Raw genomic sequence first — 19,450 nt, forward strand, 5'->3', positions numbered from 1 at the left:
GGGAAGTCGATGGAGGAGCCAATCGCGAGCTGCGGAAAAGAGGGTCAGAGGATTAAGGCTGCGGGGACGGCGAAGAGCCCTCCCTGGAACACGCCGGTGAAAAAACAACGGTGCAGCATCCTGTCTCCGGAGAGGAAGTGACAACCTTCCGGAGAGGAAGGAACCTCCAGAGACGAATCAAGGAACCAACACTGGCACGGCGCCGTGGAGTCCTCCACAGGCGCCGGCTCAACGTCGATCGGTGCCGGAGTGGGCATTGGCGGCGCCGAGTCGACCTCCACAACCACGTGAATGGGGCGGGATCGGAGCCGGTTCGGCTAAGGAACGGCGCCGGCTCGACCTCACACGGGACAACCACCCGCGTAGAGGGCCGAGAAGGACTCGGGAAAGCACCCCAGTGCCACGGCCTCCACCCGCTGCACCGCCAGGGCTGGGAAGGAAAGCCTCCGACGCCGAAATGGTGCCGGCTCGGCCCCTGGCGAGGCAGCCGCCCGCTCAGAGGGCCAAGGGGAACTCGGGGACAAGCCCTGAGTCCCGGCGACCTCCTGCAACGCAACAGGGTGCCCCAAAAGGATTTGCGGCGAGGCAGGGACGCCGTGGGTCGAAGAGGGGAGCCCCGCAGGACCGTGCCCCGATGACACCACTCTCCTACAACCTGAAGTCGAACCCGTCGGCACCGGGGACGAAGCCACCGGCCCCGCGCGAGGCAAGGGATCTGCAGGCGTCTCAGGAGGATGGGCCAAATAAGCCTGCAGAGCCGCAGCGTAGGCTTTCATCTGGGCCCTAGTCATCCCGACGCCGGGAAACGGCAAGAGGGTGGCGACTGGCAGGGGCGCACGTCCCGAGGGGAACCTGGACCCTCCGCCGAACAAGGACAAGGCCTTGGAGACAAGCTCCAGCGCCTACCAGCTAGCGAGCGACGCCCTTGGGGTCATGGCGCAGGGCGATGCCGCAAACGGAATCAGCCGTTCCTGGCTTCCAAGGAAGGGGACGGACGCTGGGACGACACCGACCTGGACAAGTGGGCCAACAGCAATTTCATCAGGCGCTCCCGCCGGGACTTCGGTTTGAGGTGCTGACAAGCTTCGCAGTCCGTAGAGTCATGGTGCTTGCCCAAACACCACATGCAGATGGGGTGAGGGTACGTCGCCGACATCTGGCGTGCACAATCCGTACACGTCTTGAAGCCCGAAGGCATTCGCACACTGTTCCTAAACGCAAAGCGTGAAAAGGAGGCCTGAAAAGCAGGCCAGGACACGATCCGGATCCGCGTTGCACGCAAAAGAAAAAAAGGAAAACTGACGTCGGCACGCCGGGGTGGGGCATATGTGACCTTGCTGATATCACGCCCGCGGACAACATCAGGGCGGAGTCACGTGGTACCGCCCCTCCCACCAACCCCCCCCTCAACCCCCACGCAGAGATGCTATACACACACATATATATGAACTGCGGATTTGTCTGCGCTATTGTCGATGGTGGCTTGATCTAAATCATGAGGAATAGTTATAGCCACTCATTAGCCCATAGAAGAAACGTACAAGCTGTTAATATTTGCTATGTTTATTGTTTTTTTAATATTAAAGTTATGTGCAACATAACGACTAAAAGCGCGGAGGACTTTTAATAATGAGTCTCACCTGTTCATAACAGTTAGATTGTTACAGTGCTAACACGGTATTTCATATGTCAGGATATGAACTGCACTTTGTTGCTTTTATTTTTATTTTCATTAGTAACATAATTTTCATTTCTGACAATTAACGTGTGTATTATTAGCGGACCTGCAGATTTTCAAAAATCATGGACATTTTTGTTTTTTCTTCTATTAGCAGGCATGTTATGAACTTTAATGAGACAAATTCACTGTGCATTCATTATGAAGTAGCTCTTCTATGTTTAGCACTTTAAGATATTTAAATCTGAGTACAACATGGCGTTCTCTAGATTGACAAAGGAAGTTTCTCTGATGAAACGCATCTCTCTTTTGTGCAGAGTCATTGGAGGTCCTTGGCAATAAAGATGTGCTGCATATTTTACTTGCTTCGAGTGCGTGCCCTCTTCTTGTTTGCATGAAGTTGGTTTTGGTGGAATATATATACATATACACATGCATATATATATATATATATATATACACACAAATGGAAAACAGATAGTATAGAGGAACCAATACATGAATGATCGTAAGCATGGCGATTGCTTCTGGATATGGACCGGAAGACTGGGTACTGAAATGATTACTATACAATTCATACTTGTACTCATTTATTTCGTTTTTATTTTGAGAAAATATACACTATTTGGCAAAGTAATACTAATGAGAAGGAGAAAATGGCCTCTTACCGGTATGTTATTAAGGGATGAAGAGGGATGAATTCTGCTGGTCCAAATTCCACAGAACAGCCAGATGTCACCAGGCTCAACAAATCACCCATACGAGTCAACAGGACAAGGGCCCCACGCTTCAAGGTGCACGCAAGGAAAAGGCAATCAGGAGTCCAGCTCATATCACTCACCCAGTAGGACCTGAATATTGAAGGAAAAACACAATGTTATGAGAAAAGACATCCTTTTACCTGTCAGGGCACATTCCAGCAGACTCAACACACAAAAATCTAACTTCTGCAGGTTACTATATTTACGAGCAGCAGGTACGCCAGAGTAAATTTGGCTGGAGTGTTGGAAATTACTATCTTTTCCATGGTATTCCCCTGGATTTTTTGCCTTGACTGATTTTGTTGGTCCTATAACTCTGTGCACTTTACCCCTGCTAACTAGGGGTAAAATACATGCATTCCTCCTTAATACATGATAAAATATGTATACACCCGATTGGTTTATTTAATTTTATCTATGCATCCATAGTATATGGTTCCAAGTGTGCGCAGAGCATGTAAATTAAATGTTACAAGTGGACTGCAGCACTCATTGTGCCACCCACTGCAATGGAAACATAAAGCATGTCTTCGAGCCATCATGGATGTGCAGTTTTAAATTCAGCCCGTCAAAGAACAAGTTACTTACCTTCGGTAACGCTTTTTCTGGTAGATACAGTATCTGCCTGTGGATTTCTAACCTTGTGAATATCCCCCTGCGCAGCAGCCAATCGGAAACTTTTGTAGCTCTCCACGCCGGCGAGGTCATGGACGACGTCATAGAGGGTACGACTCCGCTCGCAACACCACTGACGTCACTGGATCCATAATAGGGCCTCGTCGGCGTGATGACGTCAGTTCCGCCCTTTTTTCCGTGCCCCCGAGGCACACGGACGGACCGACAAACAGTAATAGTATACACAGTTTTCAAACCAACACACATAGTGTGAAAACAATGCAATATGCATGAATATATAATACATCCATTTAAAAAACATTCAAATATACACATAGCAGGTATAGAAGAGTGGACAACGGGGAGGCAGGTGGGTAAGTGAGTAATCCACAGGCAGATACTGTATCTATCAGAAAAATCGTTACCGAAGGTCAGTAACTTGTTCTTCTGATAGATACATCTGCCAGTGGATTCCTCACCTTGTGAATAGAATCCCACAGCAGTCCCCACTCCCAGAGGAGGGTGTCCACTCAGCTATACCAAGAAATCCTGGAGGACAGAGCGCGCAAAGTGGCCGTCCCTCCTCACCTCAGTATCCAAGCAGTAATGCTTCGCAAAAGTGTGGAGGGAGGCCCAAGTTGCGGCTCTACAAATATCCTCTGCAGGTACACCTCTAGCCCAAGCAGATGTTGATGACTTTGCTCTAGTAGAATGAGCCCTTATACCCTCTGGAGGTTCCTTACCAGCCAGGGCATAGCAGATCTTTAAACCGACTGACCGCGAAGGGAAGGGAGGAAGGCCTTGAGTGCCAAACGAATCGCCCTCAATTCCAGAAAGCTGATGTGAAGCAACCTTTCCTCTGGAGACCAAATACCCTTGATCTCCAGATCCCCGAGATGAGCACCCCACCCTAGAGTGGAGGCATCCGTGATCACTGTGGCAACCGATGGAGGCAGATGAAAGGGCTTTCCTTGAGACAGATTGCCCTCCACGCTCCACCAAGACAGATCAGCTGCAGTTTCTCTGGAGATCCTCACAGACTCCCTGAGATCTCCTTTGTGCTGACACCACTGCTTGCGGAGGCACCACTGAAGCGCCCTCATGTGCCAGCGTGCATGGTTGACCAGCAGAATGCAGGAAGCAAACAGACTGAGCAGGCGAAGGACCTTCAGGACTGGAACGACCGCTCCATTGTAAAACAAAGGAATCATTTCCTGAATGTCAAGAATCCTTTGAGGAGGAGGGAATGCCCGACAAACAGTAGTGTCCAGTACTGCCCCTATAAACAGGTTGCGCTGTGAGGGCACCAGGTGAGACTTGAGTACATTTATCGAAAAACCCAACCTGTACAACAACTGAGTTGTCTCTTGCAGATGATGGAGCACCTTCTCTGGAGACTCTGCTTTGATCAGCCAGTCGTCCAGATAGGGGAATACAGGAATCCCTGACCTCCTGAGATGGGCTGCCACCACTGCCATCACCTTGGTGAAGACTCGAGGCGCAGTAGTAAGACCAAACGGAAGGACCGCAAACTGGTAGTGTTGCGACCCCACCGTAAAACGGAGATACTTCCTGTGCGACTCCAGGATCGGGATATGAAAATACGCGTCCTGTAAGTCGAGCGACACCATCCAGTCTTCTTCCAGCAGCGCCTGAAGAACCTGCGCAAGGGTAAGCATATTGGACTTCTCTTGTTTCAGATAAAGATTCAAGATCCTGAGATCCAGGATTGGGCGAAGCCTGCCATCCTTCTTGGGAATCAGCAAATACCGGGAGTAGCATCCCTGACCCCTTTCCTGCTCTGGAACCACCTCTATCGCGCCTGTCTTTAAAAAGGTCAGAACCTCCTCCTGAAGAAGACGGAGATGTTCCTCTGAGCAAGCTCCTTGACAAGGAGGGTAAGTTGGAGGGAATTCCCTGAAGGGAGAGCATACCCATTTGCCACAAGATTGAGAACCCATTGGTCTGTAGTGACCGATTCCCAATCCCGCAGAAAATGGGTAAGCCGACCCCCAACAGGACCAACATGACTGGGAATGGGGAATCTAGGGCTGCTTTGCTGCGGCGATAGGAGGAGAGGTAGAGGAAGAGGAGGAAGAGGGTTGGCGGCCTGTGGACGACCTCTGTTTCTTCCTCTATAAGACTTATACAGCATATTTTGTTGCTGCTGCTGTTGCTGCTGACGAGGCTGCCCTTGCGAACGAAAGGATGACTTCCCGAATCCTCTGTTTTCACGAAAGGATCCTCTGGACTGGGTCTGCAAGCCTAGTGATCTTGCCATGGCCTTACTATCTTTGAATCTTTCGAGTACGGCATCAGCCTTCTTACGAAACAAACCCATACCGTCAAATGGTAAGTCCAACAAAGTAGCCTGCACATCTTGAGAAAAGTCTGAAGACTTCAACCAAGCTCCCCTTCTCGTTGCCACGGCAGAGCCCATAATTCTAGCCACTGAATCCACTGTATCCAGGCCACTTTGAATGACCTGGCGCGCAGCAGCTTGGGTATCATCCAAAACCTCCTGAAAGTTCTTCCTGTCATCATCAGACAGTTTTGGCAGCAACTGTTTAGAGGAATCCATCAAGGCATGGATATACCTTCCCATCAAGCAAGTTGCATTTGATGACTTCAGTGCCATGCTCGCTGATGACTTCGGACTCTGAAGGTGAACCCATGGGACAGCAATTTGACCAACCAGGCCCTCAGAGGAATTACAACAGTAATCACAATACTGCGGTACCTTTTTTAGGGCAGCGCAATGGCCGGAGAGGCAGACAGAGAGTCAGATTTCAAAATCAAACTCGAGGGAACTATCAAAACCCTTATCACCCACAGAACAGCTATCAAATGTTAGAGACCCGCAATGCACAATATTGGAGGAGAGGAACATAATTCCAATCTTTAACCTTTCTTCTCAGATGTTAGATCAGGCATGCATTAAGGCACTATCAAAGGGCCTCTTTTTTGTGCCCCACTCCAAGGCCAATATATTTGAATTATACCAAGATTTGATATCTTTTTTCCGCAAGGTCAGATTAAAATGTTATTTCAAAAACAGAGAGGAACGACCCACCACTGAAATTAATCTATCTGGCATGTCCAATCCTTCAACTTTCACTCCTACCCTTGACATGCTAGGCCCTGAAGTTATGGTGTTTGAACATACTGTATTAAATCAGTTAAAGAAGGCGACTAAATATGTCCCCAAACCTGCACATAACTTAGATTATGATGAATTTCAGTCCCTTCAAACATTATCTAAATCTTCTACCATCACCATCAAAAATTGTGACAAGGGAGGAGGCATTGTGGTTATTGACACCCCCACCTACAAAACTAAAATGTTGTCCCTCTTAAATGACACACAGTTCTATTCCCCCGCACATAAAAATCCAATTCCTCAGGTGCAACTAAAGATTCAAAACTTAACTAAACTTGCCCTTGATGAAGGTCATATCAGCCTCAAAGAACATGATTATCTTAATCAGGCCAACCCTATTATGCCATGCATTTATGGTATCCCAAAAATTCACAAGGATCCCATTGACCCCCCATACAGGCCCATTGTGTCCACCATTGGGTCTATAACGGAACCCCTCTCCAAATATACAGCCCTCTTAAGACCTTTTATTCCTCTTACCCCTGCATATATTAGAGACACCATGGCTATTATCAACAAAGTGGAACATCTACCTTTTAATCAGGCCACTAATATCTTGGTCACATTAGATGTGGAGGCTTTATACAGTAATATCCCCCAAGATAAAGCTCTACTGGCGGTAGACTGGTTTATAGACACTTACCAAGTCCCTTGCCCTAAACCTTTTTTATTGCAATGTTTGGAACTGGTCCTAACGGAGAACACCTTTGAATTTGGAACCAGTTTATATAAACAAATCAAAGGCGTTAGCATGGGGGCCTCTGTGGCCCCGTCAGTAGCTAACATTTATAAGTCATATTTCGAATCAGTCCATATCTACAATGAGATAGCGCCTTTTTTCGAATCTGTATCATCTTGGGCTAGATTTATAGATGATATTTTTTTCATTTGGTCAAACACTGAGGAGAAATTGGCTGAATTCTTAGAATGGTTAAACCTGTGTGACAAGAACCTTCGGTTCACGTCGCATGCAAGCATTTATCAGGTTGAATTTTTGGACCTAATCATTAGGCATAACAATGGCGAGTTAGAAGTAGATCTGTTTATTAAGTCAACAGCTCGCAACACTTTGTTGCACTTTGACAGTTACCACCCGCGAACACAAAAAGAAGGTATCCCCTTCAGTCAATTTCTGCGCTTAAGGCGTAATTGCTCTAACATTTTAGATTACGACAAACAGGCGAGCATTTTGAAAATCAAGTTCTTGAAACGTGGATACCCCCATAGGTTAGTCCGCACATCATATAAACGGGCTTGTTTTTATGACAGGGACTCATTATTGGAACCGAAAACTAAACAGATCAAGGACCAACTGGTCTGTGTCACTTGACACTCCACTTTAAACAACACAGTCAGACACATTGTGACCACAAATAGCAGTGCAGAAGAAAAAGACACCATACCAAAACCAATGTTTGCCCACAGAAGGAACAGAAACATTAAAGATCTTGTTACCCACTCTAGATTCAAAGAAAATCATCTGTTGGTTTAGAAGACCATCGATGGTAGTTCCCCGGTTACCGGCACATATACTTGCAACACTTGTGTGGCATGTAAATCAGCCATAGTCGGCCCCAGTTTCATCTACCAAGGGATCACCATATGCCCTGCCCATATGTCTAACTGCAAGTCCAAAAACATTATCTATCTTCTCCTATGCCCCTGCGGGCTGGGGTATGTTGGAGAGACGGCTAGATCTTTTTGTACCAGGCTAACTGAACACCGTTCAGCCATTTGCACTTCTAAAGTTAGTGCTCCCCTTGTAAAGCACTACCTTGAACACAAGCATAAACCCACGGATATCAGATGATACATTATTGAAAATTGTAATTATACCCCTTCCATTAATATGGAATACAAGTGCAAAAAAAGAGAAGTTTTTTGGATTTTTAGTTTGGCATCATATCCCAAAGGTTTGAATAACGAGATACCGTGGGAAAATGCCATCAAATATAACATCAAATAATCGGCAGTCTGTTATCTATGTCTATGCCCTAGCCTCTCTGCATTATTCCCAGTCTAGTTGTTTTTTCCGCCACACATTGGCTATTACGTATGACGTCATCTATATGAGACACCACCGGCAATCTACGCAATGGCGTTTTGGCGCTCAAACTATATAATGGGGCTTGTCGGCAGCATTGTTATCTATATCAGAACCCCTCCAGACGCTGCGGGCGCTTCAGGCGGCAAGTAAGTTCTCCTACCCCCTTTTAGCGGTCCTTCCTGTATTCGGATTGTGTAACAAATAGAGTAGTGAGCGCTTAACATCCTTGACAAATTTCTTTTATGTAACACCATGCTTACACCCATGTCAAATTTCGCTTATGTAATTCCCTGTTTTATTTTTATCATAGATACTTTTATTGGTTTTAAGGGGCCATCCATGCCCTGAATAAACCACTAAGTGAAATAATTATCAACATCCTACTAAGGTAATACTATACTTCATTTTTTGACTTAAGTGAATATAAAGGGAGCGCGATATCGTTATTGATGCACATCCTATCATTTATTTGACAGGTTGTTCCGAGGTGACATCATCGCGTTGCCCGTTAAGTATTTTACAATTTTTACACATTTATAAATAAAGCATATCTAGAGGTACGAAAGGCACCGCCCATATCCAACCAGCGTCGGATACTTTATAAGGTAAATCCTCAATCGAGTTAATAAGCTGCATAGTTTATGTCTTATCTTATAGCAACAAACCCGACTGAGCCACCAGTTTTGCATTTTCTCTCATGCAGGTTGTTTCCTATTTTGAGGACGGCGTGAAATTATTCCCAATTTCCTATCATACCACTGAGGGTTAGCCATCACTCTCTTAATTTAGCTGACCGTGATTTAATTGTGACTCCTTTACCACCAGTTCATAGATAGGTAATTTTTGAAGGACATTTAATCTCCAGCGTAATTTAACCTACACAGCTTCTCATTCCCCACTGTCATAATAACCCTGTGTCATTGTATTCATTTAAAGGCCGATAGACGATTCATGCCTCGTATGTTATGATACTGGTATCCAGTTAATTCATACACCCTCAAAGGAATTTTTAGGTAAGGGTTTCAAGGCCATCACGATACCGTCATTAACTGGGGTCTCTCTATCAATAGATCTACTTATATCTATACCCGGGGATCCCGCGCCATCTTTGCCCTGCCCTTAACCTGTTGGGGTCTTTTTCTATATAAGACACATTTCTCGTGCTCACGTTATTCTCTATTGCATTTCCGCACTTCCGGGTTTGGGGATTTGGACTTTTTTCTCCGTCTGGCACTAACCAGCTTTTCTACCTCCATTCAGCCTCTTGTTATGCCAATTAGCATATGTGAATCATTGCAGTGTACTGGACTAAAATATATTTGCCCATGTTTTCATGCACATTATTTCTTTTTAGAATCTTCAAGTGGTTCTCCCGAAGAAGGCGTGTGTAACGCCGAAACGCGCGTAGAGATTATTAATTCACCCACTTGGTTGTTTTTATGAATGTATTGTGTTTTTATTCATTTATGTAATTTGATTTTAAACATGATGGATTGTATATGCTGAAATCTTCTGTATTATCTGTCATGTACATTGTACGCTATATGCTTTCTTTTTAATAAATTAATGTTTTGTATTAATAAATAAATAAGATCCATATTCTATTGCTTTTTAGTTTATCTTTCCCGTACACTGCTCTACATTATATATTCTTTGTGCCTTCATTATTGTTGTGTCATTGTACCCGATATCCTTACAGGACCCCACAGTTGCCTAGGAATTGTTATTTTTATAAATGCTCGCTGATGAGAACACCTTCTTAGCGGATGGTCAATCCTTTTTGACTCCTTGTCAGCTGGAACATGTGGAAAAGCTCCTGAAAACTTCTTTGAGCAAGCCGCCTGAACCACAAGGCTCTCAGGTGAAGGGTGAGCTGACAAAAATTCTGGATCCTCCGGTGCCACTCTATATCTCCGTGCCACAGTCCTAGAGACTGCAGGAGCAGACAAAGGTCTTTTCCAAACCTCCAACACCGGCTCCAGAATTGCCTCATTAAATGGTAACAAAGGCTCAGGCACAGAGGATGGAGAATGCAACACTTCAGTCAATAGATTGGACTTAAATTTAGTGGTTGGAAGATTAATGTCCAATAACTCTGCAGCTTTTCTCACAAATGTGTGATATGGGACTACCTCTTTAGAAGGAGCATCTGGACCAGGAGAAAAATCCCACTCAGGGGAGACATCAAGACCGCTTGCATCTTTTAATTCCGCAAAATAGTCCTCAGAATCAGGAAGTTCACCTTCACCTTCCTCCATGTTCTTCTGATAGCGTGCCTCTTCCACAACTCTTTGGGCCTCCCTCCTGGAGCGGATCCTCGGGACCGGAGTCGATGGATCCACAACCGACTCCATCGGATTCTGAACCGGCGTCGAACGCAGATCTGACGCGCCGCTAGCGCAGAATGAGGACGAACAGGCGGCGTCGCTGGAAGAAAGGGCATAAATGGAGCCTGGGCATATGCCTGAGGGACACCCAAATTAAAGGCAAAAGGACCCATGGGGCCAACAGGCGCACCAGAGGGTTACATAGCCCTTACAAAGACACCATACATTGCGTTTAGATAGTGTGATAGTTCTTGGCCTGGAGCCGGGAAAGGGGGATAATTTCCCGGCGCCGGCTCCGAAGCCGGTGTACCTGGAGTCGGGCCCGTCGGCGCCGACAAAGGAACCTCTTCAGGCTTCTCCTGATCTTCTTGCTCTGGCTCAGCTTCACCCAGATCCGAAGAATGGACCGAATCCGATGGAGCCGGCGTCGGTGATCGAGAGACTTCGACTTCAGGAGACACTTCCTTCTCTGGCGAGACCGGTTTTGAATGAGAAGGATCGACATCACTACTGCGACGTCGAGGAGAAGACGACTTCGGCGCCGGTTCCTTATCAGAGTGACGCCTTGAAGAGTGCTTCTTTCTCTTATGTCTCTTCGACTTCGAATGTCCCGACGCCGACTTCGAGCCCAAACTGGACTCGGAACGAGATCTCGACCTCGACCTTCTTTTACTCGCCTTCTTACTCTTCTTAATTTTAGCAATAAATTACTTCGCTTCCCTTTCCTTTAATGCCTTAGAGGTCATCTTCCTGCAACACGCACATCCATCGACGTCGTGATCAGAAGACAAGCACCATACGCAGTCCTCGTGCGGATCAGTGATGGACATCTGCTTCCCACACTCCCTGCCGGGCTTGAAACCAGATTTTCTCCCAGACAGCTTCGAAAGGAAACGAGAAGAACAGACAAGAACAACTATAATAACAATGTTACTACGGAGAGTCCCAAGAAACCGTTGGCGTCGACGGCGCGGAAAAAAAGGAACTGACGTCATCACGCCGACGAGGCCGTATTATGGATCCAGTGACGTCAGCGGGGTCACGAGTGGATTCGTACCCTCTGTGACGTCGTCCATGACCTCGCCGGCGTGGAGAGCTACAAAAGTTTCCGATTGGCTGCTGCGCAGGGGGATATTCACAAGGTGAGGAATCCACTGGCAGATGTATCTATCAGAAATTACCAATTTTTGACAGGACTAAATCTTCATTTTAAATATGAATAAGTTATCCCTAAGTTTGCCAGGGCTGGTTTCTGTTCCCAGTCCGGCCCTGACAGGGACCTGCTTAAAACTGGATTTTAGTGTTAGATGTGGGAGGACACTGAGATTACCACAGTACAATGCCTGCATGCACACACCCAAACCTCATAGCCCAAGTTTATTGCCGCTGAACTCTACGGCTATCATACAAATGCTCCAAATAGGTAGGGTTACACCAGGGAACCTTTACCATATTAGTTAGGGTAACCCAGGGATCATTCCCCCAACCACTAGCTTGTGCAAGCATAAAAATTACATCTCCAGGCACACACTTCAGAACACTCCTGGACCTGAGAAAGATCAGAAGAGGACTGAACCTGCTCTCTGCAGTCTGCAACCTGATAAGACCCCTGGAGGAGGGGGGGCGTGGCCTAGCAGGCTAAGATGGCGGTTGCACCTTCAGTGTGCTCCTGGACCCCTCCGCTATCCGCCTGTAATTTGCCCATCATAATTGCCTTCTGACCTCACTCCAGCCACCTACCTGGCTGTGGTCCTGGCTGTTGAGACTCTGGGCACCAGCGCTTTCTAGAGATCACCTGCAGCTCCAGTCAGCTCTCGCTTCTAAGATGGCGCCTGTCCCCCTCTTCCCACTTGCGACCTGCCAAAAGGGATTGAGCTGCCTGGGTTCTGGCTGTGATCTCTGCGGCCGGCTTCTGCGGTGTTGTGGCTGTCTGCTTCCTCTTCTTCCCTTCCGGGCGGTGGTTCAGCGCGGACTCGGGCTGCCGCCAGCTCCCCTTCTGTGGCGGTGATTGCGGGCGGGAGGCTGCCATGTGCCCTCCGCCAGAGGCCGCAACGTTTGTGGTGGCTCCCCCGCGGCGCTGCCATCCCATCGGCCGTCACTTCGGACGGCAGGGTGCAGCGTCGCTAGTTTTTGAAAAGGCCTTAGCCTGAGGGTAGGCTTTGACTTGGTCTGCCCCCTCCTCCTTCCTTGCAGCGGGTGAAGTCGGCTCCCGGTCGCGGAGCTAGGCGCACCTGCAGTTCGGCACTGCTCCTACGGCCCCTCCAGTGACTGCGCTGCTCCTGTGGCACCCCAGTGACAGTGCTGCTCCTGCAGCCCCCCCGGTGACGGCGCTGCTCCTACGGCCCCCAGTGACGGTGCTGCTGACGGGCTGCCTACTGACCCCCGCCCGTGGCTGAGAAAATTGTGGCGGTCATTTCGGGGACACACCTGCTGCAGTCCTATCATGTAGGCGGGGGCCTACTCCTGGGATCGAGGTGAGGCAACACTTTGTTATTCTGGCGGAGAACATTGGGACCCAACCCTTGAACCCGATAGCCATGTACTCTCCCCCTTCTATCCTGGCATTCATGCTCCGGCGCCTTGCTCCACCGGTAGCTGTTCTACCCCCGGGGACCACTGTAGTTGGGGGGGACTTTAATGTGGTTATGAACCCGGACCTTGATTCTGCTACAGTCCCTTCCGCCTCAGGGGTTTCCCATTTCCCATTTCGAACTGGACTGCGACTTTGAGTCTGGGAGACACCTGGTGTCATGGTCACGAGTCGGAATGCAGCCCCCAACCCTCACCTTTCCCGGTTGCGCATGACACGTATGAATGTGTCAGGGACTACATCTCCCATAAGGCCAAGCGGCAGATCGCAGAATGACAGGAAGGAGCACACTCCTATTTAAGTCCCGCCTCTCAATGAAACGGGGCTTGACAATCTGCCTACGGAGCTTGGATCCTGATTGCCGTTGCCTCGCTACGTTTCCCGAAGTCCTGCCGACTTGCGTTTCTGCCTGGATTGAAACGCATTCCTTGAAGCGCCGCCGCGCTTTCAAATCTCCTGCCTTTGTTCGCGGCTAATTCCGTGGAACCGAGGGCGGAGCCGCGTCTCTGTTCCCCGGAGCCGAACAGGAGACGCCGACCCTTTGCGCTGTGTGGGAGCGTGGTTGTTAACCTCCCTACAGCTGGACATTGTTTCGCAAGCTAGTAGTCCCGGTTCTGGAACCGAACCGTAGAGACATTGAACTGCGGACATTTGTTTTCTTTGGCACGCATTCTTTCCTTGGATTCACCGGTGACCCCACGGACCTGGCAAGCCACCCTTCGTTTATCACAGGTGTTCCGGAGATAGGAGCATCTGGAGAGACAGAGACTGCGCCTGCCTGCATTCTCTTATCACCACACGCAAAGACCAGCGCTCACAGGTGCTCTCCTTACAAGACACCCCTCTGCACTAAGAACAGTCGTTTGGAACAATAACTAGGACACATTCATGTAAGTGAGTACGGATGGTGTTTGTCTGAGCAGGATTAGGAGAGTGATTGCGGTACTACTCATTTCTGTTCTTGTTTTCTTCCTACTGCAGGGGTCCCAGAGGGAGTATAGAAAAAGGTCTCTTATTCCTGTGAACAGGCTTCTTTTATTATTTTGTCCCCTTCCCCTTTTCCCTAGAATACTTCACTACCCATAGTGCACGGCTACATTGTGGTGGGTGTAGTGTTTAGGGGACATTGGGAACTACTCTTCACGGCGTCGTTCCTGCTGGCCGTTCTGAAGGTTAGTGGCTTAGTATTGTTGGCGCTACTGACACCTGACACCTGGCGACTCTGGCTACTCGTATGTTCATGCACACATCGGCTGCCCACCACACACAGGCCAGACCAGGGCAGTCCAGTCCAGTCCAGTCCTGGACTGCCGGTCGATCCAGGAAATCATGATCCTTCCCAGAGGCATATCGGATCACTCCCCTGTTTCGATGCGCCTGGGTAGTCTCCCTGCTTCTTCACGCCCGGTCTGGCGGCTTAACGCCTGGTTTCTCAAGGACAAAGACTTCCGGAAGCGCTTAGGGCTCGAACTGCGTCATTACTCCGCTGATAACCAGGGCTCTATTTCGTCCTCTGGTACCTTGTGGGAAGCCGCCAAGGCAACCATACGCGGGTTTGCCAAAGGCCAACTTAAAATTCAATGTGCGGAACAGGAGGCCCAGCTCACGCTCCTGGAAGCCCAAGCTGCCCGGCTGGAGGCCCATCTGCCTGGAGAACGAACGGAGGCTCAGGATCGGAGGCTCACATTTCTAAGGGATGAGCTCAGACAGGCCTCCATGGAGTCCGCAAAGCTGCTGTGGAGGTCCTCTGTGGCGCGAGTGTATGGGTGGGGAAATAAAAATGGGAGGCTCCTCCACCGCTTAGCCACTTATCCACTGGCTAACCGTATTATCCTTGAGGTGATGGACTCCAGTGGGAAAACCCATCAGGCTCCCACGGAGGTGGCCTGATGCTTTGCTTCATACTATGCTTTGTTGAACTCTGCCCAACCTCCAGACCTCGCTCTCTCGGAGCTCCTCCGGAGTGAGCGATTCCCCCTCCCCTGACTCACTGACACAGAAGCAAGAAACCTTGATCTCCTGATTACTTCGGAAGAAATTAAGGATGCTACCTCCAGCATGGCGGCGGGTAAGACGCCGGAACCAGACGGCCTCCCACAGGAGATCTATGCATCTTATCGGGACACCTTGATCCCCCACCTCCTGGCACTGTACCATGATGTGGCAGACCGCGGTTCCTTTCGTCCTGAAACGGATCTGGCCACCATTGCGGTGATTACTAAGTCTCAGCCCCCCTCTGTCCACTGCTTTGATTACCGCCCTATCTCCCTTATCAATTCGGAGCTCAAAATGTTTGCTTCGATCTTGGCACAGCGCATACGCCCCCACCTTAGCACTTTGGTCCACATGGACCAATGCGGCTTTATGCCCGCCGGGGTACTAGGCACTGCCTTAGACGGCTCCACCTTGCTCTGGCGCACCGACAACAACTGACTCCCTAATTCTTGTTGCTACTCATGGATTTCGAGAAAGCGTTTGATTCTGTGGACTGGCGGTATCTGGAGGCGGTGTTGTCGGAGATGGGCTTTGGGCCCCCCTTTTGCAATCTGGTCAAGATCCTTTACTGCAAGCCGCGGGCCCAGGTGCTGGTTAATGGAGCCTTTTCGTGCCCCTTACCCATTGGGAGAGGCACGAGGCAAGGTTGTCCCCTCTCGCCCCTCCTTTTCGTATTAGCGATGGAGCCCTTTGCTTCTCTCGTCCGCGTGGACCCGCTCCTCACGGGGTGGCGATGGCCTGGTCTGGGGGAAGATAAGATTGCCCTCTACGCTGACTATGTCCTGATCTTTCTGTCGGACCCAGCTTGCTCGGGGCCGCGGTGTCTCCGAGCCCTCCACCTCTTCGAGCGGGTCTCTGGTCTCAGGTTGAATGCAGCCAAGTCAGTTCTGGTCCCTCTTCATCTGTCGAGAGAATGTTTCGACTGGCAGTCCTCGATCCCTCTCCGGCGGCAGTCATTCAAGTACTTGGGGATCTGGGTGACGCTCCTCCCTGAGCTCGCATGGTCTCTCAACGTCAGCCCTGTGGTGAAGCGGGTTCGCACTGACCTCCTTCGATGGCATACGTAACCACTGAATCTCATGGGCAGGATCGCTCTTTTCAAGATGATGGTCCTCCCCCGTTTCCTCTATATGCTTCAAAACAAGCCCCTTGTCTTCTTGCGGTCCTGGTTCCGTGAGATGGATGGCCTGGCCACTAAATTCCTGTGGGGGGATGGGGGGGGGAGTCGAAGGCCGAGATTGGCCCTCACTCAATGCAGGATTCCGCCCTTTGATGGGGGGTTGGGAATGACGAACCTACATCTCTATTATCTGGCGACCAGGCTTCTTACCGTACATGACTGGTTCAATGGTGGTTGGGCGGATCCGGCTTACCGCCTGGAACTGCATACAATGGGTTTCTCCGGTATTCAAGGGATGCTCTACGGCACTGCCTTCCCCACACTCTGACAGAAGTTACCCGTGGGGTGTTTTTGGCATGGCGAGCCGCCCTGCGTCACACCTGCTGGCCGGGCAAGCTGACCCAATATACCCCCTTGTGGTGCGGAACACAGCTCAAAGACGTCGCCACTCTCTCTAGGTTTAGAGCCTGAGACCTTATTGGAATTTCCCAGCAGGGAGATGTCTGGCGCGGGAGCCACTTTCGCGAATTCTCTGCATTACAGACCCAGTTCTCCCTCCATGCCTCTCAGTTCTACCGCTGTCTTCAGTTGCGCCATGCACTCCATACGCACATCTCGGAGGGAACCTCCTTGCCCAAATATAGTCCACCTGATGCACAGGTTATGACTGGTGATTTGGGGAAGGGGGGGGGGGGGTGGTTACCCGCATTTATCATTCCCTCACAAATAACACCCCTAACTCCCTTTCCTCTCTCCAGGATAAAAGGGAGGGCTAGATTGGTCCTTTAGATGATGCTGATTGGTGGGTGGAAAGTGGATATTTTTTGTTACTTATGTCGCATTATACACCCTCTCTTTCACGTCCCGGGCTCATCGTAATGGCAACTAGAAAACTCGGACACATAAACGTAAGATTGCGCGCGGCACATTTCTTCCTCTAGCTGCAACCACACATTCTTATGGTCAAGCCGATTCCGAGAAACCAGCTCCTGTTTGCCAAGACACGACACCAGACATCCTGTCACTACCGTTTTTTCTTATCTAAGGAACCAGCCAAGTGTTATTTCACAACACACCGCTTCTGCCGTGACTTCTGTATGATTACAACACAGTAACTGAAATTTGCCCGAGGAGAGCTTCTTCCTTTTTCCTGTGACAAGAAATGTATAAAATGTTGTACTTGTGATGATTAAAACAGAGACTATTCCCGAGCCTCCTTAGGTGACGGAGCTCTCCCTTAACTCGAGTTACTGAATAAAGACTCCTGAAATTCTAACCACCACGGACTCTGTTCTTCATACTTGACCTTATTGATATTATAGAAATTCCGATCAAGGTAAATTACTAATATATTTACCACAGTAATTTGGCGCCCGAACAGGGACTTCCCTTTCTCCCCACACGCCGGTGATGCGGACCCGAACCTGTCTCTCCAGACACTGACGGACTTCAAAGTGCACACTGCAGTGTGTTCCTGCATGAACTCCTTCGTGCCAAGGAGAGGCTGTGCCGCGGCCTGACCATCCACACGAGGCGGTGAGGACGACAGCGGAAGTCTCGACCCAGAGCCCGAACCTTGTGAAGTTGCCGAGTCCGAGGTCTTCAGAACCCCGACAAGCCCCTGATCAAGAGCGCGGCGCTACAAGTCCAGTGGCCAGGTCTTCAAGTTTTCTGCATCTCGGTGAGTACTGCTGGGGATGTATCAAGACGGGTTCTGATTTTCAGGACACGGTCAAGACGGGTTCTAGGTTTCTAGAAAACGGTATGTTTGTACTCTGATACGCAGGGTATATCGAGTTATCAAGTGTAAATTTATTATATACTGACGCAATGCCTTTATTCTCTAAATTGTGTAAACTGGGTACCCGGAAGGGGTTACTGGAACAACCTGTACCAGTCCCCCCGAAGGATACTCCTGGTTACTTCATGCACACGAAATATGGAATTGGTGCCATCCTGTATTTGGATCTTTGGGAAGGTTACACCAAAGATTTGGAAATTGCGATTAGATGGCCAAAGAGTGGCACATGGGACTTAAATTGTATCATGGCAGGTGAAAAGAAATGTTGGGAAAAGAAAGCAAGACCCTCAATGTTAGAGAGCGTTGAAATATGGCGAAAGGAAGCACATCGAAGGGAACAGAAAGAGCAAGGGAAAGTGGAGAAAGCAAAGAGAATGTCGGAAGAAAGTAAGATGAGAAAGTTACAGGATCAGAATGATGAGATTGATTTTGAACAAAAGGAAAGGGAGGTCTCGGCCTCCGTGACGGGTATATATCCTGTCCTCTCGCAAAAGACAGGGTCCGATAGTAGTCCAGACCCTAACGTCCCAACAGCACCCCCACTTCCTATGGTTTCTTCCATGCCCGTAGACTTCATTACCACCTATTTAATGGAGCCACCTCCTGCTTCTACTAATCAAATAACGGCCAGACGAGTAATTGCCCAGACGGAACCCATCCCTGACACCTCGGGTCATGTTCTACCAATGTTGGAGTGTGGGTATGACCCGACTCCAAGGGAAGGTCCACAAGCAGATGTTTCCCATCGCTTACGGGAAGCTCTAGAAGGCATACGGGAAGTACCGTATATCACAAGTTTTCTGAATAAAATTTACGAAGCTCTCCGGACAGGGGAAAATTTAGAAGTCCTACAAGGAGCTATTAAAATAGACCCATCGCTCATAAGAGATGTCTCTCACGATTCATGATTACCTGTTTCATCCGTATGGTCTCGAGTACTGGGAAAAGGGTTCCAGACGACCTACTTCAGCTAGACCAAGCAGTGGTAGCGGGAAGTTATAATAAAATAAAAGAAATATATTTATCAGTAAGGTTTCCGACTCTCACCAGAAGAATGCCCCTAGCCAGAAAGACGAGAATGAGGGTGCAGATGAAGACAGGATAGAAGTACCTGCTTTTCAAGGAGCAGTACGTTCCCATCTCCCTCGTTCCCAAGGTAGCGGACGACTCAGGAGTAAGACTAAAAAATTGTCAGCTTCCTCAGATAGATTGTTCCAGCAAACACAAAAAACCCTGGCTGATTGGATGGATACCGAACCTCCACTCACCACACAGGAGGAAGAACTCGCTCGATCAAGCACCCATTGGGAATCCCAATATTCTATATACGGCCCTGATATAGTCGCTCAAATGTTT

General features: G+C 49.0%; 1 protein-coding gene across 4 annotated transcripts in view; it reads right to left on the bottom strand.

Moving 5' to 3' along the window:
- The window catches only part of CPLANE1 (ciliogenesis and planar polarity effector complex subunit 1), a 2,766,109-nt gene that overhangs the window by 2,306,800 nt on the left and 439,859 nt on the right, over window positions 1-19,450 (bottom strand). For all 4 annotated transcript variants that reach the window (XM_078674971.1, XM_078674972.1, XM_078674970.1 and 1 more), the window contains exon 9: window positions 2,347-2,529. In XM_078674971.1, the coding sequence (XP_078531097.1) occupies window positions 2,347-2,529 (183 nt within the window). The remainder of the gene's footprint in view (window positions 1-2,346; window positions 2,530-19,450) is intronic.

Source organism: Lissotriton helveticus, chromosome 2_1 (genome assembly GCF_964261635.1).
Source record: "Lissotriton helveticus chromosome 2_1, aLisHel1.1, whole genome shotgun sequence".
NCBI classification, from domain to species: domain Eukaryota; kingdom Metazoa; phylum Chordata; class Amphibia; order Caudata; family Salamandridae; genus Lissotriton; species Lissotriton helveticus.